Raw genomic sequence first — 26214 nt, forward strand, 5'->3', positions numbered from 1 at the left:
TATTATTGTCGGCGCTGCACAACGCATACTTCGGTCTTTAGAACTACCTATACAAACAGTTTATAAGTAAAAACACACGCTGCCTATCACTTACGTATTGATGTAGCACCTGGTGCATACGTCATGATTGTTTTTTGATTCTCAATGGTCACAAGTTTGAACACAGCCACCATATTAAGATGGGTGGGCTTGGAGCACGGGCTTCAACTTTTGTGGGATTGTTGGGCAGACACGAACAGACAGGGAGACCCACAGGTTTGCATCGAAGTATCCCAATAAAACTGTCATTTTAAAAGGGAACACGAGGGCGCTGTGGCTTAATTGGAAGAACTTTGAAGGTGTACGAAGGTTGTTGGTTTAATTTCAACCAGAATCAATTCTTATTTTCTTCTGCTTTATACCTTGACGTCTACGAGAGAATTCTTATAAAGTAATAAACATACTACAAATAATATCTCCTACACTGTTTTCGGTTTGTTAGTCAGTTGTATTTGTTACCATTGGTACATGGTATGTAGTACGCCTGGCTGTGCCATCCACCTTTCAGTGGAGAGGGCTCTAGTGGCAAATATCAAACAAATTCAATAGGTTCGTATAATGCTGGGAGCAGCTTTTCGACCATAGTACTAATACCACAGTATTAGGAATACGTGACGAATGGTTTCTCAACAGCGTTTTTCGACTGAACAAATTTACAAGAATTAAGTATCTGACCGCGTTATAGGCCTATATAGTGCTGCGTAGTTTATCCAAGAATGAAAGTACCTCGAGCTATACTTACAGCACAGACAATTCTGGCTATGCATGCAATGAAACATTGCATATAAAATGACGGAAACAGATTCATTTCAAAATATTGTTGTCAACGGTAACTATGACCTCTCTGTGGCAGGTATTCAGTTTTTCAATGTGGATGGTATTTTCATTACAGGCGAAGGCGACCTGCACAGCTGTCGTCTACGAGAGGCCCTGGGAAAATGTGCGGTCTCTGACTTCTCTTCGATGCGCTTAGCTTCAATATTTGTGTACGCCTAAAACCAAACCATTCCTACGTAAGGCTGAATCGGTTAAATTGTAGCGCGTAGAAGAAGAAAAGGACAAGTACAATGAAAACTCGTCAGTAGGTCCGACCTTACAAAATATGTGCACATGATGTAGAATGTGCGGTCAGTACGTCAATACCAAAAATGTTTATTAAAAATTGTTGATTGCATGAACAACAGTAGCCGCTACTTGTATCATCAATAATACAAAAATAAATACAAGCCAACAATGAATGACTGTGTAGTGATACTTTTTTGGTAAAGTGTGTATACATACATGCAGAAGGAGCAAAGTGTTTTAGGTCCAATGCAACAGTCTCGTAAAAGTTAGACAACCCGCATGCAAAGCAGTTTTGTTGATGTTTCGCTTTGGTTCTGAGCTGCATCTGGGAAAGCTCGGACAATCTGATATAAATGTATATACAAATTGCAACGGGGAGTATTTAATAAGTTAACGCCGGTTGGGCTAACACTGCACGCAGTGTGCAAGGATGCAGGACAACAGGGCAGTCCAGACACAGCCTCCCAACAACATCGTCGTCTTCACCCCTTCTGCGTCATTTCTGCATCCGTACCTGAGGTACCTTTCTATGCCCGTGACATTACCCCGGGCGGCAAAGCACCATCCCGGTGCCTACTGCTATTAGACGAACAGGTCACTGTGATAGGGCTTCAGGCGTGAAAAATATAATCAGTGGAAAACTTCAGAGTGAGTCCGGTACGTATCAGAAAAGAAGCCTGAAGCTGGTACGTGAAAACAAGCGTAATATATATATATATATATATATATATATATATATATATATATATATATATATATATATATATATATATATATATATATATACACATATTGTATCACAAGGCGAAGGCAGAAAAAAGTCGACGAAGAGGTGCGCGTGCATTAGAATAAATTGATCACATGTAAACCACATCGTATCTCTGTTCTCTAACGTCGCGCAAAACGACAGGATTGACCTGATCAACCGGCCATGGCTGGACCAAAGCCTCCGCTCAAAATATCGAATTACAATGGCACACCAGAAGTTCCCGCCGACAATTGTGGCTACTCTTTTTCGACACGAACGTGACCGAGGCATCACGGACACACCACAATAGAGTCAGTCACTTCAGCGAATACCTCAAAGGTGAAACGTTCAAATGGTACCTCACAGAGGTTTTCGGCAATGACGAGACATAGAATATTCATATAGCGTGACATGCAAGCCCTCTTAGCTCCGACTGACGGAGATGCCTTCCGTCTCTGCATCCACTACCGACTGAAAGGAAGGCAGACTATCAGGGATTACTACGACGACAAAAAAGGACTGCATCCTTGGCCGACGTTAAAGAGTGCTACACCATTTCTGGACTCACTCACAGTGTCTCTCTTGATGTGGAACTGGTGTTCGCCAGACTGTCTTTCAGCTCGTCATCATAGTGGTTCGCCGCTACCAAACGGTCGAGACATCTTAGAATATCCGTTACTCGTACTCTAGTACTGCATCAAGAGCACCACGTCTCGTCAGCAGACCGCAGCAGCGAACATCGACTTCTCAAACGCGTGTCCCGCAAAAGGAATAGAGGTATTGCTCAGCTGCTGGTTTCCCACTACAGTTTGAATGTTACAGCAATTGTGCACGCTGCAGCAACGTGTCCGCTATTGAGACTAGAGCGGGAAAAGAGGACAGTGATCCAGAGTTTCATTATTACAGTTTGGTTTCCTCATCAACGGAACGCCACTGCAATTCTTGATACAGAAGCCACAATTGCTTGTCGTAGTAAAGATGTCTACATACGGCTAAAGATTCAGTTGATGAGAGACTTCTACATAGTGGTGCAGCAAGTTAGTTCAAGCATTTGAACTTTTGGTCGTGTAAGCACTCAATTGATAACTGGGAATTTCACAAAGAAAATTTATGCACACGTTTTGCGAGGTCTGAGAACAGCAATATTTCTTGGCCTGGACAGGACTTTGTATTTCAATCTGTTTGTAAATTTGAAAAGTGAGCCAATTTGTACTTCTGTCTTTCTGGAATTTTGAAAAGCAAGCGAGTAAGACGACTTGAAAAATTTAACATAAAAATCCCAAAACAGGAAAAACACTACAGCACTTCTGATGAGAGCCCTTAATTTAATAAAAAAACTTGTAAGAGCATCAATTTGCAGAGCTCAACTTTCTTTTAAATATGTATGATGGGATTTCCTCGAAACTTTTGGCACATAGTAGATGCATTACTGCTTAGCAACACAGGATCGTACTAACCAGTGCTGTTCCTATTCATTGAGTACCATACAAATGTTCACAGGCAGACAAAGCAAGAATTATCAAGTGGACGCCCTCATTAAGCAAAGTGTTATGAGGTCCTCGTTGTCGCCGTATATTCTGCGTCAGTGGTGTTAGCGGAGAAAAAACAGCAAAGGATGTACTCGTCTATTGTCTACGCACAGACTCTCGAAAGATCAATGCATAACAGTATCCGATAATTCAAAGAATAGCAGGTATAGATGATATTGTAGACCACTGGAGAAAGGTCAGCTTTTTTACAATGCTAGATCTAACATGGGGATACTGGCATGTCCGCATACATCACGACGACGTTCAGAAAACATTGTTTGTCATGACTAAATTTCATTATGAGGGGTTGGTATTGTTGTTCAGGTTAAAGCACACTCAGACTACTTTTTAAAGAACCATGGAAATATTATTATCCAAAGATGAGGTCACTAGTGTTTGCAATTACTTTGACAACGTCATACTTGACAACTTGAAGGCATTTGAAAACCGTGTAGAATACTTTGACGGACTACTGAAAGCTCTTAAAGACGAGAACGTGACACTAAAACGAAAAGAATTGCCAATTTGCAAGAGCTAGCATTGAAAATTCGGGCAACTAAGATTCACAAGGAATAGTGACACCTTAGCAAAGTAATGTGGCTGCAATACTCAAATTTTCAACACGCAAACGGGAAAACCACTTGCAGCGTTTTTTGGACACTGTAAGCACTTAAAGTCTATATATCGCTTATTTTAGCGATATCGCTCTCCCACTCACAAAACTATTTCACAAAAGAAGCAAGTGGACATGGGCAGAAGCATGCGAGAAGGCTTTTATGGATCGGATAACTAAAGAAACGCTGCTTCACATATAGAATCTTTGAGACGATGTTCAGTGTATGGTTCTGAGACGATGTTTTGAGAAGGCATTGTTGAAGTGCTGAAGTAACCCCACCACAACAAGGAACATCTCACTGCCTGTTATTTCCGCAAACTGCTTAGGAACGCGGTAAATTACGCTCTTACAGAAAGAGAATGCCTTGCATTTAAAGATGCCATCGCTCAATGAACTTGCCGTTTCAATGCTTGCTGTTTTCATCGCTCAATGAACTTGCTGCGCTCAATGAACTTGCTCAATGAATTTGCGAAGATGGCTCCAGCCAATGTTGTCCGTCCAACATATCGCCAATAATGGCAAGGATTGCTTAAGCTGATTTGTCTGTCTTACGTGTCGCCAACATTCTATAAATATTACCAGCTCCAATATTTCTTGCCAGTCTCTTTTATCAGCATCTCCACCATTCTTTCTTTTCCAGTGTTTAACACCGGCTGTACCTAGCCTTCTTGTTGGCTAAGCCGATATATTTCCATGGCTTTCCACTGATTGTGCTGTCTACCATAAGGTAGATTTTTGTGTGATTGAAAGCATGCTGCCCACGCTTTTGCTTTGAGAGAAGGAGCAGGAGCGAAAACTTAAAAAAATGTTTGGAGTACGCAGTTTATTTTGAATGCACAGCGCAGATATTGTAACGAGACTGAAATTCACAGAATCGTCTCACACGTGAAATTAAACAAGCTGAAGCCGTAGCAGACATTGGAGACGTGTGTGAGTTCTCCATCAATTGCCAAGACGGGCGAAGAATTGTACTATCTTAGAATGAGACCACGTGCAAGATGAGTTGTGATTTTACGCATGTATATGATGGATGCGAAGAGTATGAAATAAACAGTTGGAAGTTTAGCGGCTACTTTTCTTGACGTCTGTGACGTATTTTCCCTTTTCCTTTGTTCATATGTGCCGCGCTAATACAAGCTTAATATAAAGGCTTAAAGTGCTGAAGAAATTTGAATTTAGCGCTTCGTTCTGCCGATCGCTTGGTTGTAGATAACAGCTACATAAAACTGACACTACTTATTTTTAATAACGAACTTGTATGAGAAATTGCGGTTCAGGCACCACTCACAAGCACCAACAGCCAAAATTTCTGCCAGTCAGGGCTTATTCGAATTTGAAGTACACCGAGGCTTAAAAGAGAATGGAACAAAAAAATGACCGCAGTCCAAGTGGGAACACTGGTTAGCAGTCGGAGCATATATGTTGAACTGCGATAAATGTGGTTTTTAATTTGCGACATGCGTGTGTGTTATGAGTGAACACGAGTGAACACGAGTGAACACGCACGCACGTGTGCTGCGAAAGACGATGTTTATTGATGAGACGCTTTTGGTATTTTCAGCAAGATGGCTTTATTATCCGTAAAGTGAAAGGTGAGTGGGTCGGGTTGCAGCGGTCGAAGGTAGAAATTTGCAAAGACGTGGTCGATGCACCTCCCGCGAACCGTGGTCGGATGATGTTTGACGTCGTGCGTTGCTCGTTTCAGCGAGTGCCGCGACTCCATGTAGTCGACCACCCAATCGTCCTTGATGACGTCGACGTTGAAGTCACCAACTATCACGAAGGGTCGTCGTTGCGGTCGTTGTTTCAGGTATTCTTCAGGGCTTCGTCGGCGTACTTCTCCACAGCGGCACGGGATAGGTTGGGCGCGAGGTACATCGTCATGACGTCGATAACGCAGACGTTAGCGACGCAATGCTCACCGTTGGCGCGTTGTTGAGCGCCGGGCCGCAGTTGGAGGTCTTCGACGCAGTCGACGTCGTCACGCTTGCCGTAAATTCCCACGCCGTCCACAGGTCGTTGGAACTCGTCCGTGCACACAGCCGGAGTGTATCCCACCACGTCGACGTCATCGGTGGCGCTCCACGTCTCGGTGAAGCAAAGCACGTCCACTCTGCGGAGTACAGGGTCTCGCACGACGTCAATTGCGTGAGTGTCTCCCGACACTGGGTTATTTATAGCGAGCGCCGGTCCCCGGCCTGCGCATGCGCGCGTTAGGATACAGCTGGCGCACGTAAAACTTAAGGTCGCGCGGCGCGCGGAGGGCAGAAGCGAGCGCAGCACGCGCTGTGTTGAGAGGAGGAAGGGATCGACAGATGGCTGGTGGAGGTGGAGGGGAGGCTGTGGACGCCGACGGCTCATGACTAACCCCTAGTATAACATGCTCCGCATGTAAAAAAGGTGGAAATTGAATACGTGAACGTCTACACTTGCGAACAGGCATCCTATACAAGTGTAGTTCATATCTGCCTTGAACTATCAGGAAGTACATGGCTTATTCAGTTGTTACACGATGAATGCGGCTACAGTTTAAAAAAGCAATGTATTCACAGCGATTAGAAGCTCTTTCGTTACAAAGCCAGAATTTTCTTGTCCGAAAAGAGTGTTGAAAGGCGATTGAAACAAGAACGCAATAAAAGAGCAAAGTATCATGCGTCAATACCGACAACAACGCTAAGAGATTACTTAACAAACCAACTTCAACGTACACAGCATGGGCATTCACAAACTAACAAAGGTAAAGAAAATAACCAGCATAGTCTCTGTAGTATAAATAAAACACTAAAAGTAGCACGTAGTGAAGGAAATAAACAGCTTACTGAACGCGATCTCAACAGTAATATTCAGTGGAAACTTTGCGAGGTGTAAAAACACATCGTCGCTTATTTCTGAATGGCTTGTCGAAAACTCACAGCATATACACTAAGTGAATGATGATGAGTGGTTGAAGCGCCAAAGGTACATGGGTAAATCGTGAATCCCACTCGCAGCCGTGCCAGATTTTCGAGGAGCCTGTCCTAGTGTATTGCCACGGCAGAAAGCATGAGCGACGTGTGTGGTTTGCGCAGCTGGCAAATCATGGCAAAGAGTTCCTTGAGGCGTTCTTGCCAGTATTGCATGATAATAGGTATGCCACGCATGGATGCTAGATCTCGGTTGAGCACTTCGTCAATCAACTCGCGCCCACCGCTCTCGAGTTGAGGCAGCCTACGTCCTATGGTGTTTCGTCCATAAAAATCACAGAAATTAGGTCAAGGAATGAATAAGGCAGCTGCTTTCTCGCTGTAGCATCACCGTAAAATGTTTCCCTGTCGCAGTATGCCAGTCACTTTCCCCGCGATGACTGCCGACAGAATGCTGGAGGACCCACATCCGCCCATTCCGGGACCCTGAGCGAGTAACCGTCACCGACTAATGATAGCCGTTCGCCAGAATGGGTCGAAATACGTACGCGTCTTCCGAGGTCCCCTTTTAGAGCACTGCACAGGCCTAAACCTGCCCTGGCCGTTAGGGCGGACCGGGTAACAGATTGTTGGATCGTGCCAGGGCCGGGCTTGAGCCTGTAGGCTTCGGGCTATGGTTGGGCTAGGGCTTGAGTCAGGCCCGTATTAGGCCCGGGTCTCATACATATCGGTTTAATGACGTGTGTACGCTGTTCGGCTTTGTTTGAAATTTTTATTCAACGTATTTTGTCGACTGAAAGACTGACACTTACGAAATGACACCTACTGAAGCAATAGAATATGCATCCTTCGCACGGGTGCTTGCTCGGTTGAAAATTGAATTTTTTTTTACATTCAACCTTTTTTTCTCACTAAATAGTTGCTGCTTTGTCCTTTTTGTCACACATTTCTTTCATTGTCGTTGCCGCGAGCTACATGCCTGCAACCACAACCGTGGGGCACATACAGCCAGATTACCCTCCCGTGGCCACAACGAGGCCATCGGCCATCGGCGACTAAGGCATCGCACTCTCGTCTTTTCGGTCCCTGGCGGAATCGCACTCCGGACAGCCGACACGCCCTGTTCCACGGGCCGGCTGGTTCAATTCGGCTCTATATTAGAGAGTTGTTTCGAAAGGCCTTTGTCCTGTCTTGCTTCAAGGCAGAGCGCTTTTAAAGATCGAGGACCGTGGCACGAATACAAGATGTGCGTCTTCAGGGTGCGCCTCGCTAATGGGTGCGCCTCACCTTGGCAGATCACAGATGGCAATGTGGTGGCCGCGACTCAAAAAAGTGTGGCTCAGACAACCACCTTGCTTTAAGTATGAAAACGTAGTGTACGTTGGGGAGCCCGCCGAGTAGTCTACACGACAGCTTTAATTTATGTTACACTGCCTAGCCTGGTGATTTGGTTTGATTTGATTCCTCTTTAGTATAGCACATACCCAGTAGAGAGATTGGCCAAGAAAACGTGGTGTAACCTTCCGATGAGCGCTACACTAGTGCTTATGAATAAGATTACTGAAAGCTATAAAATAATAATACAAATGTTGTAAAAACAGACAGAAAAAAGAAAAAAAATCGCATCATATTCACGGAGGTAATGGAGATGAGTTGGGTGAAGCATTCATGCGTCCATCCGTATTTCTGTGCATCCGTCTGTCCTTGCGTCTGTCTGTGTGTTGGTCCGTGCGTCCATCCATGCGTACGTTCGTGCGTCCATCCGTGAATCCATGCGTCTGTCTGTTTGTATGTTGGTCTGTCTGTGCGTCCATCCGTCCGTTCATGCATCCATGCGTCTGATCGCGTTCGAGAATGCAGACGGTGCGTGGGTAACACCGACGAGACACGAGCCAAAAAAGCTGAGCGCAAGCGTCTTGAACTCACCCGCCGCTTTGCTTTGTCCATACCGCACCGACGATCCGACACGTACGACGACGATCGAGAGACTGAGAGAGGCACTCGTTCCTCGTGCACTCAAGCAAAGCGCGCGCAGCAGCCGATTGGAGAGTAGCGGCACTTCTGAGAGTAGCGGCAGAGTAACGCCATCTGGGAAATCAGACGAGAATGGCTTCTTTCTCGTCTCTTCTTCTCTCTGTTACTCGTGGCGCATGACAAGGTTAGCCTAAATAGCCCAAATAGAGCTTCGCCCCTAAAAACAAAAAGAAAAACTTTCAAATTTTGGCTGACCAGACAGCTACGTTATTTTACCACACCATTCAGAATCCATGCTTAATAATACTGATATTGTTACTTTAACAGTATTTATTACAGTGGAGACTTATGGAGGGATGAGTTTTGTAGCTTGAATAAGGTCGCCAACTGCACTGAATGTGTCACTGTGGCAATGCTTTAAAGCAGAGGCATCAAAGTTTAGCGCAGTTTGCACCATCAAACAAAAAGAAAAAACGCAATGCCTGCGCGGAAGGGGCAGCACTGTCACAGCGAAAGCTAGAAGAGCTGTCTTTCAGAGCCTTTTCTAAACACTTTTGGGTAACTGCAACAAAGACACTTGCTTTAGGCCCACTACGGCATCAATAATAAAAATTTTAGGGTAGTAGGCTGGCATTCACTATTCTATTTTTCATCTTTCTTCTGAGAAGCGCCATGTCCGCTGAACAATTGTGAGGAATTTTGTGCCAGTTGTTCATGCAGTGGCTTACGACGATGATTAATTATGCCGGAAGTGGGTATGCACCACAGTTAATAGCTGAACAAAAATGGCTGCGTATCCACGGAGTGAATGATGGAGAGTGGGGCAAAGCATTCGTCCGTCCATATGTCCGTCTGTGTGACCGTCCATGCGTCTGTTCGTGCGCCCGTCCCTGCGTTCGTTCATGCATCCGCCCCTGCATCCGTTCATGCGTCCATCCATGCATCTGCCTGTGTGTCCGTTCGTCCATCTATTCAATTAACACTCCAAGTCCCACCATCTCGCATCTTTTTATCATATATTCCCCATATAGAAGCACCGCCATTCAGTGGACATTCCAAGGACTAAACGAGAGGTGGCACACGCACACTTTCTTATGGCTTGCGCTTAGGGTCTACTTCCCACCTTCAACCACCTTGAGTTCATGGTATATACTAGTTCACTGTATTCATGGCACTGCGGCCCAATGCTCGCTAAACCTTTCTAAAACCAAGGAGGTTACGCCCAGCGAGTATAACGTAGCAACCTTTTTCTGTCAGATAGTGCTCAATGTGCATGCCAGTGGCTGCTAATGTGAAATGAGAGACCGGAGGATTCAGCTTTTAATTTCTTACGGCTTGCGCTTCGTATCTGCTTCCCCCTTTAACCACCTCGAATTCATTCATGGTATATACTAGTTCATTGTATTCATGGTCCTGCGGCTCAACGCTCGCTAAACCTTTCTAAAACTAAAGAGGTTACACCCAGCGAGTATAATGTAGCAACCCTTCCTTGTCCGATAGTGCTCAATGTACATGCCAATGGCTGCTAATGGGAATCGCAGCGTGCGCGTTGACTAAAAGCCGAATGCTCCTGTCTCTCATCACCCATTAGCAGCCATTGGAATGTACATTGAGCACTATTTTTTATTGTTAAACAACGCACAGATGAAATCTCTCACCGGCACCACCTTGGAGGTCAAATGTTATACCTATTTCGGGTATGTGCCACTGGTGGTTACGTACTACGAGGGACGCACAAGCCCCGCCATAAGGAGCTTCGCCCCTAAAAATTGGCAGATCCCACGTACAGTGGGAATGGATCATATGCGAAGCATGAATGAGAAATGTTTATATGTCATTTTAAAATCAGCACAACGTTATGATGTGGAGGTAAATGATGCCATACACGACTTCTGTGTCATGATTATCATGTTTGGATGCGTCATTTGCCTTCGTCATCTATTTACGTATCGCGATACCAAATTTAGTGTATGTGGAGCTAGAGAAACGGCCGTGCGCACGCTATGAGCGTGGCATGCTGTCATGACCTTACATGACACGCGTGTCAGGATTATCATGTTTGGACCAGTCATATATTTTATCACCGATTGACGTCACGTAACAACAAATTTGGTATGTGTGGAGCTAGCAAAACGGCCGCGAGCGCATCATGAAGGGCCCAATATACTGCAATGTAGCGCTGACGCGAGCGCACGCTGGGCACAGCGACGCTACGTTAGCAAACACGAGCACTCTATAGTCTGACGCCAGACGCGGCCAGCGTTCGTCAGCGACGCCTGATGGCAACCTGCGCGAAATGCGACATGCTGCATTTCGCGCCGATGCTTTACCCAGATAACACTGCGTCTCCCTCTTTTCGTGACGGAAGGACGCTGCACGCGCTGCAACGCGCGTGCGCCAAAGCAACGCAGTGCGCCGCGTGCCTGGGAGTATATGGCAGGACTGGAGCCTGGCGTCGCAACGCCGACGTCACGCGATGCAATGAACGCCGGTGAGCACGCGCACCGCATCACGTCAAAATGTATTGGCACCTCGACTGTGGCATGTAGTCCTGTTCTCATATGACACGCATCTCATGTTTATCATGTTTGCACCAGTATAATAATTGATTGATATGATTGATATGTGGGGTCTAACGTTCCAAAACCACCATAAGATTATGAGAGACGCCGTAGTGGAGGGCTCCGAAAATTTCGACCACCTGGGGTTCTTTAACGTGCACCCAAATCTGAGCACGCGGGCCTACAACATTTCCGCCTCCATCAGAAATGCAGCCGCCGCAGCCGGGATTAGATCCCGCGACCTGCGGGTCAGCAGCCGAGTACCTTAGCCACTAGACCACCGTGGTAGGGCAGTATCATGCCTTCGTCAACCATTCATGTCCCGTCATACGAACTTTGGTAGAAGTCAAGCTAGCGAAACGGCTGCATCATGAGCGGGGCATGTAGATATGTTGTTACATGACACGCATCTCACGATTATCGTGTTTGCACCAGTGGCATACCTCTGCCAACCATTCAGGTGCTGTAATGCCAAATTTGGTACATGTGACGTGAGCGAAACGGCTGTGAGGGAATCATGAGTGCGGCATATAGTCATGTTACACGAGACGCATGTCACGATACTGATGTTAGGGTCTGTCGTTTGTGTTGGCCATACAGTCATGTCATACCATACCAGTTTTGCAATATGCCATGTGAATGAAACCACCGCAAAAGCAGCAGGACCGTGAAAAGTAAATGATGCCATGATTTTCATGTTATGACTAGTCTATTATGTTCTTCATACAGTCATGTTATGCCACGCCAAGTTTGGTATCGATGCCATTATCGAAATGGCCAGGAAAGCTGAAAGTCGTAGGCGGCTACATAGATAGATAGATAGATAAACATATCGATAGATAGATAGATAGATAGATAGATGGATAAATAAATCAATAGATAGATAGATAGATAGATAGATAGATAGATAGAAACACTCAAAATCGCCTAAGTTCACTAAGAAATGCTTCACATTTAAAACAAGCTTTTGCAAAAGTTGTAGCATTAGACGACCCACTCATTACGCTATTCGCATTGTGCGACGACTGCTTGTTCTTTTGCTATTTTAAAACGCTTTATAAGTGGTATTGTAAGTGGTAAGTGGTAATTGGTATTATAAGTAGTAACGCGATTGCTTTCTCGACATGAAGCTTGCTCAAGGCAAGTTTGCCAAGAAGTCCCAAGCACTGGTGTGACTGAGGGGTAGGATACTGGGCTAGCAACCAGCGGACCCGGGTCTGAGCACCACGGTGTCATTAGAATTTTTTCCATAAGTTCGCGCGGTGCGATAACGGACACCAGCGGCGGCGTCGGACAACTACATGCGTGAGACCCGAGTTGTGATCTCATAACAGCTTTCGCTGTAATACCTGTATTAACTTTATTAGTCAGCAAGGCAGGAATAGAATGCCTTTATTCAGCGTCGATGTGCATATATATATATATATATATATATATATATATATATATATATATATATATATATATATATAGGTATGGGATATGGCACAACGGGAGCGTTGTCAACAAGGATGTTGATGATGATGAACAAAATTTATTTAATTAGCAGAAAGGTCCTCTTCCTCTTTCAGGTGCGAGAGGAGAAGGGAGGACCAAACCTAGACGACGGCCATGATCCCATGGGCCCTGGCGGCGTCTTCGGCCTGCCGTAATAAGCGGGCTTGTAATTGAGAGTCAGAGCTGAGAAGCGCGGCATCCCATCCACTCCCGTCTGGAAATTCGCCTCTCATGGGGGCCTGCGGGCATGCCCATAAAATGTGGCTGAAGTCCGCCCTGTTGTGGCAAAATTTACACTTGTCCGAATGAAGTTCCGGCATGCAGCGGTTCATTGTTACCGGACTAGGAAACGTGTGGGTTTGGAGTAGGCGCCACGCCACCTCCTGTCCTTTGTTCAATGACGAGTGTGCGGGAGGATAAATTTTCCTGCTTAGCCTGTTATACAGTGTAATATCTCTGTAAGTGGTCATCCGCTCAAATCTCTCATCGTCCTCCCCGTTCGACCAGGGCAATCCAGAGGCTCGGTCTGTAAGTCCTCGAGCTGTCTGGTGTGCAGCCTCATTGCCGGGCAAGGAGGAGTGAGCGGGTGCCCAGACTATTTCTATTGTTCGTTGGTCTTTGCATCCAACCAATATTCTTGAAGCTATTTGGGATATTCGCCCTCGTGCAAAGTTTCTCACAGCCGTCTGCGAGTCGCTAACAATGAGTGAAGTCGAGGTGGATGCTATGGCCATTGCAATAGCTGCTTCCTCCGCCTCTTCTGCAAAGCTCGTTCTCACCGAGCCGCTGACCTTATGATTTCCTTTGTAGTCCACTACTGCTATATTCATGTTGTCATTTCCTTTGTATTTGGCCGCGTCTACGTATGTTGTTTCCGGTAAATCTTTTACGTTGTTATGTATATTTTTCGCTCTTTCAGCTCTCCTTGCTTTGTGATGTTCGGGGTGCATGTTTTTTGGAATCGGTAAGATTACTAAACATTTCCTGATTTCATACGGGATATCCTTTGATTGATTGATTGATTGATTGATTTGTGGGGTTTAACGTCCCAAAACCACCATACGATTATGAGAGACGCCGTAGTGGAGGGCTCCGGAAATTTTGACCACCTGGGGTTCTTTAACGTGCACCCAAATCTGAGCACACGGGCCTCGACATTTCCGCCTCCATCGGAAATGCAGCCGCCGCAGCCGGGATTTGAGCCCGCGACCTGCGGGTCAGCAGCCGAGTACCTTAGCCACTAGACCACCGCGGCGGGGGGGATATCCTTTTTGGCGCCAAATTGATTTGCGTAGTTTATACCCCGTTCCTCTAGTATAGCTCTACCTGTTTTACTCTGCGTTAGTCTTTCATATTGTGCGATTCTTTGAGCTTCTATAAGCTATTCTGATGTGTTGTGAAGCCCTAATTGAAGAAATTTATCATTAGATGTAGTAATTGGAAGTCCGATCGCCTGTTTGCAAACTCGTCTAATGATTCTGTCAATCTTTTCTCTCTCGGCCACTTGCAGTCTGAGGTACGGAATCACATAAACAATACGACTGCTGACAAAAGCCTGTACCAGTCTTATCATATTATTTTCCTTCATACCATAGTGCCGGTTTGCAATTCGTTTAATTGGGACGTTAAACCCCACAAATCAATCAATTAGTTTAAGTAGACGCATAGTTTGCTCTGCACTGGTTTCAAGTATTCTAATCGCCTCTCCGTTGTGCTCGTTTGAGCTGATTCGGAGTCCCAGAATTCTTATGCTTTCGACCGTCGGTATTGGCGTTTTTCCAACAAAGACTTTAATGTTAGGTTTTTTCTGGATGCTTTTCCGACCCCTACATGTCGCGTTATAGAAGAGAAGTTCCGATTTTTCCGGTGAACATTGTAATCATGTATGGATGGCATATTGTTCTACAACATTCACTGCTGTCTGTAAAGTTTCCTCTATGTATCCGTCACTACCCTCTGCTACCCATAAGGTAATGTCATCTGCATAGAGGCTATGGTGGAGTCCTGGAATTTCCTTCAGTCTGGTAGGGAGATCTATCACGGCCACGTTAAAAAGAAAGGGGGATAGAACTGAGCCTTGCGGCGTACCTCTGCTGCCCAGACTAAACTCTTGGGATTCTGCTTCGCCTAGTATTATTCTTGCAGTCCGGTCAGTTAAAAAGTCTTTTATATAATCGTATACTCTTTTTCCTACCCCTAACGCTTGAAGATTGGCAAGTATAGCTTTATGGGATGTATTATCGAATGACCTTTTAAGATCTAGGCCAACTATTACCTTTGTGTCGTGTGTATTGAAACCCGAATCAATTATTTGGTGTTTAATCTTAAGAATAATGTCCTGTGTAGACAGTTTCGCTCTGAAGCCTACCATCGTATGAGGAAAGAGCTCATTGTCTTCCATATAATTTGACAGGCGAGTTAGGATGACATGCTCTAATAACTTTCCTATGCAGGACGTCAGGGAAATTGGCCTAAGATTATCAAGATATAGTTTCTTGCCTGGCTTGGGAATCATTATGATTGTTGCCGTTTTCCATTGCTTGGGTATCTTACCTTTTTCCCAACACTTGTTCATATATTCGGTAAGGGCTGTGATAGATTTGTCGTCTAAGTTTCTGAGCGTTTTATTCGTGATCCCATCGGGGCCCGGGGCTGATGTTGTGCTCAGTTTCATTAGTTCCGATCGTATCTCGGCCTCTAATATGGGTCGGTCTAGGGAATCAATTTCTTTACCTTTGTACGAGCTTAATTGCTCTTTGGTTGTATCCCCAATGTATCTCTGTCTGATTTCTTCAATCAGTTCTTCCTCCGTGCCTTTGTATTTACGGACAAGTCTAATGAAGTTTTGTTGTTGTGCTGTCTTGCTCGCTTCCGAGTCTATCCGACATCTTAACAGGTTCCATGTTTTAGAGAGACTTATTTGTTTTCTATCGCATCACACTTTTCCTCCCATTGTTGTCTGCATAGTTGCTCCGCGTAATTCTCAATATCTTTACTGAGGGTGGCTATCCTTCTTCTAAGGCGTTTGTTGTGTTTTTGTGTTTTCCACCGTTTTTCTAGGCTCTTTTTTGCCTCCCACATATGTAGGAGCTTACTGTCTGTGCTTTCTAGTCCTTCTGTTTTTGGTATGGTCTTAGTTGCGATTTGAATATTTTGCTTAAGGTTCCCTAGCCATTCATCTAAGTCTTCGATGACATCGCATGCTTCCTTCTCTCTGATTTTGCTTAAGCTATCCCATTCAACCATCCTTAATTCTTTGCCTCCTCTTTTACGTGGACCTGCTTTAAATGCGGTCTCAATTATATAGTGGTCACTGCCCATATTTTCTTGTGTATTAAGCCAATAAGGTTCGATGATATTCTTAGTAAACGTGAGGTCAGGAGACGTGTCTTTGGATACGCTGTTTCCAATCCTAGTTGGGAAAAGGGGGTCGGTTATTAACGTAAGGCCCTCCTGTTGGGCGTCAATTGAGAGATTTCTACCTTTGATGTTTTCTTTGTCATAACCCCATGCCGGATGGATGCAACGCGTTGAAATCTCCTACTACAACCAATGCTTGATTTTTAGAAATGCTGATCGTTTTTCTCAAAAGTGACCTAAATTTGTTTTTTGTCTAGGGCGGCTATAGACATTTAATACGAATAGACTTTCACCACTCTTCTGCGATGGAACTAACTCAACAAGAACATGATCGACATCGCAGATTTCTGTATGATGTTCTATCACCGTGAGATTTCTTCGCACGAGGGTTGTTACGGACGTTTTTTCATCAGGGGTACCATAGGATTTGTAATTCGACAATTTAGCCATTCCTCCAGTTTCCTGTAAGGCGATGACGTCTGGTGCCTCCTTTCCGTTTAGGAACTGTTGTAAGTTACCCCGTTTCCGGCGATACCCACGACAGTTCCACTGCCAAATTTTATACTGATTACGTCGTGCCATGTCTAGTCGTCCCCTGCGATTTAGATTACTTCGGTCGTAGTCGGCCGGTTGTAGGGTTCAGTAGTAGTTTTAACCGGGCCTGCTCCTATAGACCTCAAATCTGTTTGCGTGTTCTCCACCAGCGTTAGTCGATTTTCCATGCTATCTATTCTTTGTTTTATTTCTACGAGCTGCAGCTGCAATCCTGCGAATTGTTGTTGCATTACCTTAGTAAGTTCTCTGAGCATATTCTCGACTTTCTTTTCCAGGGGTTTTGAGAGGTCTTCATTTTCTACAGGAGATATTTCCTCTGCTCTTCGTTTCGCTGCATGCACTCCTGACTCCTGTGCAGGCGCTGGAGTTAAAATTCGACTACACGATGCTACTTGACTCGCGCAGCTGATTTTGCCTGAGTTTAGCGTTCTCTTCCTTTAGTTGTTTCATTTCGTCCCTCTGTTTCGCGTTTTCACAGGTGAGTTGCTCTAGCATTTTCTTAATATAGTTTAGCTCTTGACCTAAGGTGGACCCTTCTGCCACAACCTCAGGCAAACTCCCAGACCGGAGAGACTACCCAGATACCTCGCCCACCCAGCTCACCATTTGTTGACTGCCCCGACCGCCGCCAGGACCCTCGTGGGACTGTCCTTGAGGTGATGTCATTGCCCTTGTCTTGAATTTGGCCCGTGACCTGGATCTTTGTTGACGAGTGGACCTTGATCTGGATGTGGATCTGGGTTCGTATTGAGTCCCTTCTCTTCTCAATTCGGCGAGTCGCGGGAAGGAGCTGGAACGATCTCTGCGTCGTCCCCCTCTGTCCTTGGTGGCGTTGCTACTCTCCTCCATTGGATTTTCTGGTGAATACCCTTCCCTCTATGCGTGTGTTGCTCTAGTGTTCGACAAAATCTTCATTTCTCTTCGTTCATCGCCTTGTTGTTGTTCCTTTTCCCACCATCTTTTCTTCAAAAGGTACGGGGTCCTAAACCGTTCTTTGCATATTTGTCCCCTGTAAGATGACCTTTCCCGCAAAGGGTACACCTAGGGACGCACTGGTGGTTTTCAGTTGGATTTAGCAACCCACAACCATGGCATTTCTTGCTGTCAGGCTGTGGGCAGACATCCGCCCGATGTCCAATTCGACCACTAGTAGTGCATGTTTCATATTGCTTCTTGTATAGGAAGCACCTATATTCGGCACCACGGTGGTATACAAAATACGGCACAAACAACCCTTCGAAAACAATGACCACTGAGTCCGTAAGTCCCATACGTCGTGCATGTAGAATCGTCGGGTTCCTCTGATTGACCAAGCTTTTTTCTATGTCTTCTTGATTATCATACTTCGGTATTCCGTGGATAACCCCTTTGAATGCGTTTTCTGGTGCTTTTACATAAGCGGCTGTAGATTAGCTCTTGTCATTGATCATAATTTTCTTGATGTTGCTGTATTCCTTCGCATTGGCCAGACTAGGTGTGCTCATGATAATGGTAATTTGTCGCATGTTGATTCTGAGAGTATCTTCCCCAGCGATGTCAGGCTGTACTTTTGCCGCTCGTAGAACACAGTCTCTTATGAGCGCTAGACTCTGTCGCGTCAAGTCCAGACCTCCTCTTGGGCGTATTACAACCTTGTAATCGTCTTCTGGTAGTTGCGGTTCTTTTGGCACTGGCCGGCGATGCAAAATTTCCTTCACTCTCCGAGACGCCTCCATGGACGCACCTCCCGCGTTCGTGGCTGGTTCCGCGTTTCTCTTGTCTTTTGCCTTCTTGCGTCGTTCATGGGCCACAACCCATCCTTGAGTGTCATTGTACTCTTCGGGAGACAGCGTCTCCCCCTCAACTTCCACAACATCCATTTCGCAGGCTTCGAACAAGCCGGGGGCCTGGCTTGTCGCCTAGTTGCCAGTGCGTCGATAACACTGCGTCGGCACTGCGTCGGCACTGCGATGGCGTAGCTAGGGCGACGCCGTTGTGGGAACTTAAAAGAAGTGTCACGGCTCAAAAAAAGTAGGCCCACCTGGTATATCCTGGCATCGGACGAATCGGGTGATCGTCTGGTGACAGCTGTGATGGTCTTGAATCCCGTGGTTGTCCTTATTCAGCCGCGAAAGTGAAAAACTGGCAGAGCCCATTCGAGAGGCGTCCGAGTGGCTCAGCCCCTTAGCGGCCTCCTCTTGTCAACAAGGATAAATATATTTATTTCCCAACAGTTTCGGGAGGGGTCCTCCCTTCATCAGGGGATGAGTTATACTGACATGAACTTCCAAACATCGTTGCTGCTGCGTCCCTCTCGCCTTGAAAAATGTTTGCGAGAGTGAGAGGGAAATAAAAAAAGCAAAGAAAAAAAGAAGAAAAAAAAGATGAAAAAGGTGGAAGAAAAAAGACGAAAAAAAAAGAAAAGAAAGAAAAGAAAGAAAGTAAAAAAGAGGAAGAACCACTGTGAACATTGAGAACAAAACCAACTGTCAGTGTACGTCCACATCCGGTTATTACCCCGTGCTGTTTAGTTCTCGACGTGTGTCGGGCCACCCAAGATTGTCGCCGCGGCGGCGGTAGGGGTCCGTGACGACGTGCGTAAAGAAAGAGGTTCCCCTTAATTGGTCCGTCGGCTCTTTACCTTTAATCATCGTCCATTTCCCTTCAATGGTCATCAAGTGGTAGGCGAACATAAACACTTTGTATGTGCATGTGAAAAAAAGAAAAAAAGGAAAAAAGAAGAAAAACAAGAAAGGACAGTGTAAACGTACGAGTCAGAAAAAAAACAAGCATGGTCTCCAGCTATCAATCTTTGTCACCAATTTCCTCCTGGCTTACTTCTCGGAGGCAGGAGAGTTTTCCGGGATCCTCGTTGATGCCGGCTACTAATGTTCGAAATTTGAAAATAAAATATGCCTCACGCTGTTTGCACTCGCGCCTGTTTGAGAAACCGGACGGCAAAATAGTTACGCTGATATTTTGAAAACTGTGGTTTGGCAGGCGCAGATGTCTAGATAAAGGTAGCTTCGGCAGTGAAGTGGCGTGGTACCGGTGATTATTGAACCGCAGCCAAAATGGCGTGTCTGTTTGGCAGATATATTCTTGTCCGCTGATGTTGCAATGTAGCAAGTATATTACGTTACTGCAGTCACAATTAAGGCTTTCAGTTATGCAGAATTTGAAACTCGAGAAGTTCGCTTTGGATTCACGTGTTGAGACCATCTTGGGCATACCTTGCATCGAGCTTTTCCGCAGGAATGGCACCATGATTGAATTTCGGGGCTGTTTGTTTTGCTCTGACAAGAATGTCCTTCAGATTTTTATCCCTGCGGTACACCACGTGAGGTGGCTTCGCGAAAATAGAAGTTAGTCGTTTGCTTTGCCTGATTATGTTGAAATGGCGGGAAAGTATGTTGTTGATTCGTGGCGCTGATGAGGAGTAAGTTAGTACAAGGTTCGTTTGGGAAGTCGTTTTAGATACTCTGTTTGGTCCCTTAATTATATCATTCCTGTTCACGTTGCGAGCACGTAATATGGCATCGTCAATAATATCTTCCGGATAATTTTGTTTCAATAAGGAATGCTTTAGGTGTTCCGCGTGTCTGTCGAATTCCAGCGTATTGGTGCATATTCTTCGGTACCGGTAGGCCTGAGAATATGGAATACCCGTTTTGCAATGCTTTGGGTGGCTGCTGTTGAAATGTAGGTACATTTGACGGTCTGTAGGCTTTTTGTAAAGGTTTGTTGACAAGCGGTCATTTTTGACCGTGACAGTGACGTCCAAAAAGTTAATGCTAGTTTTTTAAATTTCGTTCGTGAATTTATTTGACGGGTGGCACTTGTTAAAATCCTCTATGAAGCGGAAAAGACTTCCCTCATCATGGTTCCATATTATAAAAATATCGTCTAAGTATCTTCTGTAGTAGAAAGGTTTCAAGGTGCATCCCTCAATGAATGAGATTTCAAGTGAAGCCATAAAGGTGCTCGCGAAGTTTTGGGCCATTTTCGTGCCCATTGCAGTGCCACTGACCTGAAGGAAATGCTTGCCATTGAACTCAAAATGGTTATAATTTAGTACAAGTTCAAGAAGTGTAAACAGTACCTCGCCAGTTACACTAGTTGATGAGTCAGATTTTACATATTCAGAAACCATAGCCGCTATTCCGTCATGGTGGGGTATGTTGGTGTACAGTGAGCAGACGTCCATGGTCACCAGAAAACTGCCACCTGGGATGTCGAGACTTGAAGTTTCGCAGATGAAGTGGTTTGTGTCCTTTAGGTAATAGGGAAAATTTGGGGGGATGTTTTTTATTAAGAAATTGATGAATTCAAATATATTTTCTGTTGATGTGCTGTTACGGGATACTATCGGACGTCCCGGATTGCCTGCCTTGTGTATTTTGGGGAGAAAATAGAATCGACCGGGAACAGAATGGGCCGGTAACATTGCTTTTAACATTTTGCCGGTAATTTTCTCGTCCCGGCGGAGATTGTTTAGGGTTACTTTTATCTCCCTTTCAAATTCAGTAATTCGGGAGTCGGGTCCATTGGAAGTTCTTTGTAGAATTTTTGGTCTGATAGTTGTCGTACCCCTTCCTTTAAGTAGTCCGACGTGTTTAGAATGCAGCCTCCTTTATCAGCTGGTTTGATGGTAATTCCAGTGTTTTTTCGTAGCCTGTGCCCTTCGTTGTGACTTTGATATGTTGTTTCGAAATGGCCGATTTTTTTCATACGCTCTGATGATATCTTTTTGAACTGCTGATATATACATATCGAGGGGTTTTTCCCTCTGCTCATCTGGACACCATGATTTGTCACCCCCAATCAATCTATTCTCGTCCGTACAGTCCTTGCGATCATGAAAGTATTCACGGAGGCGGAGATTACGCGCAAAGTTATCGAGGTCTTGGTACAGTTCAAATTCATTGAATCTACCGGATGACGGACAAAAGGTTAAGCCTCTCGACAAAAGTTGAAGCTGAGCGGGTGTGAGTGTTGTGTTTGACAGATTGAGGACATTTTTCTCATAAGTTTGTGGCTGCTCTTGGCTATCGCGTGGCACGGGAGAGTCAGCGTCATATTCGAGAGTAAGGATGTTTTGATTAGGATTGCATTGTAGTTTCGAGTTCCCATTTTTCTCCTCAAAGTTAGGTTGTGGTACGGGTGGTCCCTGGCGTTCTTGTACGGCCTCATTCCTATTTTCCTGTTGCAGAGCAGTGGAGCTTCTGCAGTCCCGCTTGAATTTTCTATCTTTTACTACTGAAATTTCGCCTCTCTTTTTCAGTTCATATCTTTCCAGTTCTCTTGCCTCATGCTCTCCGAGATTAGATACCAATTTCTGCGTAGCCTCCGTGACACTGTATTCGGTGGCCTTACGCTCACTATGGTCCGCAATGACCCGAGTCAGTTGCAAGGATGCTTCTAGTAATATTTTTTCCCACTTCCCCCTTTCTGCTTCAGTTAGTGTAGACATTGAGAGGTTGCAGGCTAGGCGGAGGCCCTTAGGTGCAATTTCGTGAGATAGATATTTGGTTAGTTGTTCCGCGTGTTTTTCGTATTGCACCCGCTTTTCAATGATTTTCCTAATCGATAGAAATGAGTGGGACCATGCGTATTTAAGACTGCCCATAGCTTTTGTTTCCCCGTGTCATTTGGAAGCCGCCGCCTTGGTCTTCGCCGCATTCTTCCGCCTGGTGTTGTAAGGCCTCGCTGGTGGGAGTGGCGACGTCGTCACTGCTGGGACCCTGCATGGCTCTTTGTGTCCCTCGGCTCCTTGTTGTTGAGGGGGCTTGGCACTGGAGCTGTCCGTGCAAGCGATTTCTGCCGATCTCCATGCCGCCGACGTCCATCGCAGCTGCACCCTCGTGTGCTGTGCCAGCAGCGCGACTCCCTCGAAGCTTGCATGTAAGCCGTCAGCAGCCAGGAAGTGGATATATATATATATATATATATATATATATATATATATATATATATATATATATATATATATATATATATATATATATATATATATATATATATTTCTTGAAAGTCTTCCTGGATTCTGGTCGAGTTATAAGTCACCAGAAGAAGCGAACGAGCAAACGAAAAACGATGCTTTATTGCCAACCTTACGGCCGGGGACCGGCCTTCGTCAGGGCATACGTGTGCCCTGACGAAGGCCGGTCCCCGGCCGTAACATTGGCAATAAAGCATCGTTTTTCGTTTGCTCGTTCGCTTCTTCTGGTGACATATATATACATACATACATATATATATATATATATATATATATATATATATATATATATATATATATATATATATATATATATATATATATATATATATATATATATATATATATATATATATATATATATATATATATATATATATATATATATATATATGCATACATGTCACGTCACATCAATTGCATACTTATTGGCATCCAGATATACACGTGGCGCGACATACTGCGCTATCACAACATCTTCCCGCTCGATTAAAAAACAAATTTTAGGCCACAGCTAGTAACCATAAGTAAAAATTAACTTTAACACATAATTATCAAACAAGCAATCAGTTAAAGTTCTTATGTTGAAACCAATCCGGTGAATCGCGCGGAAACACTTCAACGTAGCAATGGGGGTTCCGGTGATTCGGATGCCGGCGGAAGACTCGGCCAAGTCCTTCGGTTCTGTCTGCTGTGCTTTGAGGGTTGTAATTCGTCATGCTCAAGCACGTCGTTGATTTTGGCTTCTGCCGAATGCCAGGCAAACAGGTGCCATCCTGGTCGGTCTGCTGCTGCAATGCTGTCGATGTGGGGTCTGGTGGCACCTCTCCTGTTGTGGGCTGCTTTGCGTGCACTTCGAAGAGTGGTGGCGTTAGAGCAGTGTCAGCATGTCGAGGGCGCAGATGGTCGGCGTGTGTGAAGCGTTGAACATCGCGCACTTTCACCATGTATGTAATCGGACTGACAACCTGGATCACCACACCTTCTTCACAGGAGACACTTTCTCCACGCACAGTTTTCACGAAAACGCGGCCTCCCACAACAAACCTGCGCTCCTGCCCCCGACAAAAATCACGTTGTTCTTTTAATTTTTTGTTTGCTTTGGATGATTTTTGTGAAATCCGGTTTGAGCAGTGAAAATTTCACGCGTGGCTGGCGTTTCAAAAAAAGTTCAGCGGGCGATTGGTGGATCACACTGTTTGGCGTGTTCGGGTAGGCCATTAGAAAGCTGTCAATACTTTCTTGCAGTGTCGGCTTCTTACCCGAGGCCTTATTCTCAAGCACCTGTTTCAGCAAGGAATTTTTTACGGTTTGTACCATTAGTTCAGCAGCACCATTGTATTCAGCATAAGGCGGAATACGAACGTGTTTCACGCCATTGGTACTTAAAAATCAGCAAACTCAGCCGATGTGAACTGTTGCCCGTTGTCACTTACGAAGACTTCTGGCAAGCCGTACGTGGTAAAGGCACCTCGAAGTTTTTGTCGTTTTTTTTTGGCTGACGTTGACGACATAAGCCACACTTCAATCTATTTTGAGAATGAGTCGACCAGAATGAGTCGATTTTGCTCAGAAACACGTTCGCTTGTTTCAGAGCAAAATCTGCATGCACGCGTGACCAACCCTGCGCAGGGTATTGCCACGGCTGAAGCGGTATAGGCCATGTAGCTAGCTGTCATGCGTGACAATTCTTGCACCTCCGCACATACCGTTCAATGGCCAAATCTATTCCTGGCCACCATACAGAACTTCTAGCCAGCATTTTCGTGCGGCTTGTGCAAGGGTGTTCCTCATCTAGCATGGTTAGCAGGTTCTCTCTCAGCTGTTCCAGGATTACGACTCTTGCGCCCCACGTCACACACCCCTGTTCCAGTGATAGCTCCTCGCGGTGAACATAGTATGATTTCAACTCATCTGGATGCGGTCAAGGCCACCAGTGCAGCGTGAATGGGGCCAAACGGCTGAGCGTTAAACTTCGCCTTGAGAACCTTGCAGTCTCGTCCGCGGTCAGCGGGAGACACTAAAAGATTGATAAGCACTCCGATGCCTCATCCTTAGCACGTACTGGTTGAGGTAATCTAGATAAGGCATCTGCTACTTCTAGATTTTTCCGCTTTCTAAATTTCAGGTGGCACCTGTAAGCTGCAAGCGTTAGGGCCCAGCGTTGCATGCGTGCGGCAGCTACAGTTGGCATATGCTTATCGTGTCCTAGTGCACCTAGTAGTGGCTGATGATCTGTATGAGAAATTCTCGGCCATACCGGTACCGCCAAAATTTCTTTAGGACATAGATTATAGCCAAATCTTCAAGTTCACACTGCGCGTACTAATTTTCTGCTTCTGTTAGTGTACGCGACGCGAAGGCGATTGGCTTTTCATCACTCTCGGCTGTCTCATGAAAATTTACGGCGCCTGAGCCGTAAGACGACGCATCGCAAAGCATTGCGAGCTGTTTCTTGATGTCATAGAATGTCAGCACCTTATTGCATATCAGCAAGTGTTTCGTAGCCTTGAACGTCTCGCTACAATCTTTTTCTCACGTCCATTCTTTTTCCTTTTTCAGAAGCCGATAGAGTGGTTCCGCAACCGTCGAGACATTCTTAAGAAACCTGGAATAAAAATTCCACATGCCCGAATATGTATCAAGCTCCGTGACTGTAGTAGGCTCAGGCGCTTGTAATATTGCCCTCTTTTTGGCGTCTGTGTGGTAAATTCCCTGTTCAGTGACCGTGTGACCCAAATATGTAATCGATTTTTGAAGGAACCGACATTTAGCAGTGTTGAGCGTTATGTTGTATTCGCTCAATGTCTGCAAGACACGTTCCAGTGTTTGTTGGCAATCGTCAATGTCAGATCCGGTCACGATCACGTCATCGATATAACATCCAACGTGTGGGATGTCGTAAAGCACCTCATCCATCATAGCCTGAAAGATTGCGGGTGCACTAACCACCGCATAAGGAAGGCGCTGAAACTCAAACAGCCCCAGACTGGTGTTGACTGTCAACAATGCTCGTGACCCCGAAGTAAGTAAGAGTTGTTGATACGCCGAGGACAGGTTTAGCACACTAAACACCTTTTCACCTGCTAATGCCGTGTACAAGTCCTCTGGTCTCGGAAGTGGATAATGATCCGTCTTCAGGGAAGGGTTCACTGTTATTTTGTAGTTTCCACATAACCGGACACTTCCGTCTTCCTTTAGAACAGTGAATAGGGGTGTAGCCCAGTCACTGCGCATTACCGGGTGCAGAATTCCTGTGTCCATATGTTCCCACAGCTGCTGCTCAACTTTCTCCTGCAGTGCAAATGGACTGGCTTAGCGCGGCAAAATACCGGCGTGGTTCCCGGTTTTAAGAATATATCTGTGCTTGAAACTTTTTATTGTGAT

The 26214-nt window shown here is 45.3% G+C and overlaps 1 protein-coding gene across 1 annotated transcript in view; it reads left to right on the forward strand.

The window, feature by feature from the left end:
- The window catches only part of LOC119185740 (cystatin-2), a 59137-nt gene extending 57860 nt beyond the window's left edge, over positions 1–1277 (forward strand). Inside the window, exon 3 of the mRNA XM_037434630.2 lies at positions 932–1277. Within this exon, the coding sequence (XP_037290527.1) occupies positions 932–1012 (81 nt within the window). The 3' untranslated portion in view covers positions 1013–1277. The remainder of the gene's footprint in view (positions 1–931) is intronic.
- Positions 1278–26214: the final 24937 nt, after the last annotated feature.

The sequence above is a fragment of the Rhipicephalus microplus genome, chromosome 6 (assembly GCF_043290135.1).
Source record: "Rhipicephalus microplus isolate Deutch F79 chromosome 6, USDA_Rmic, whole genome shotgun sequence".
Taxonomy (NCBI): Eukaryota; Metazoa; Arthropoda; class Arachnida; order Ixodida; family Ixodidae; genus Rhipicephalus; species Rhipicephalus microplus.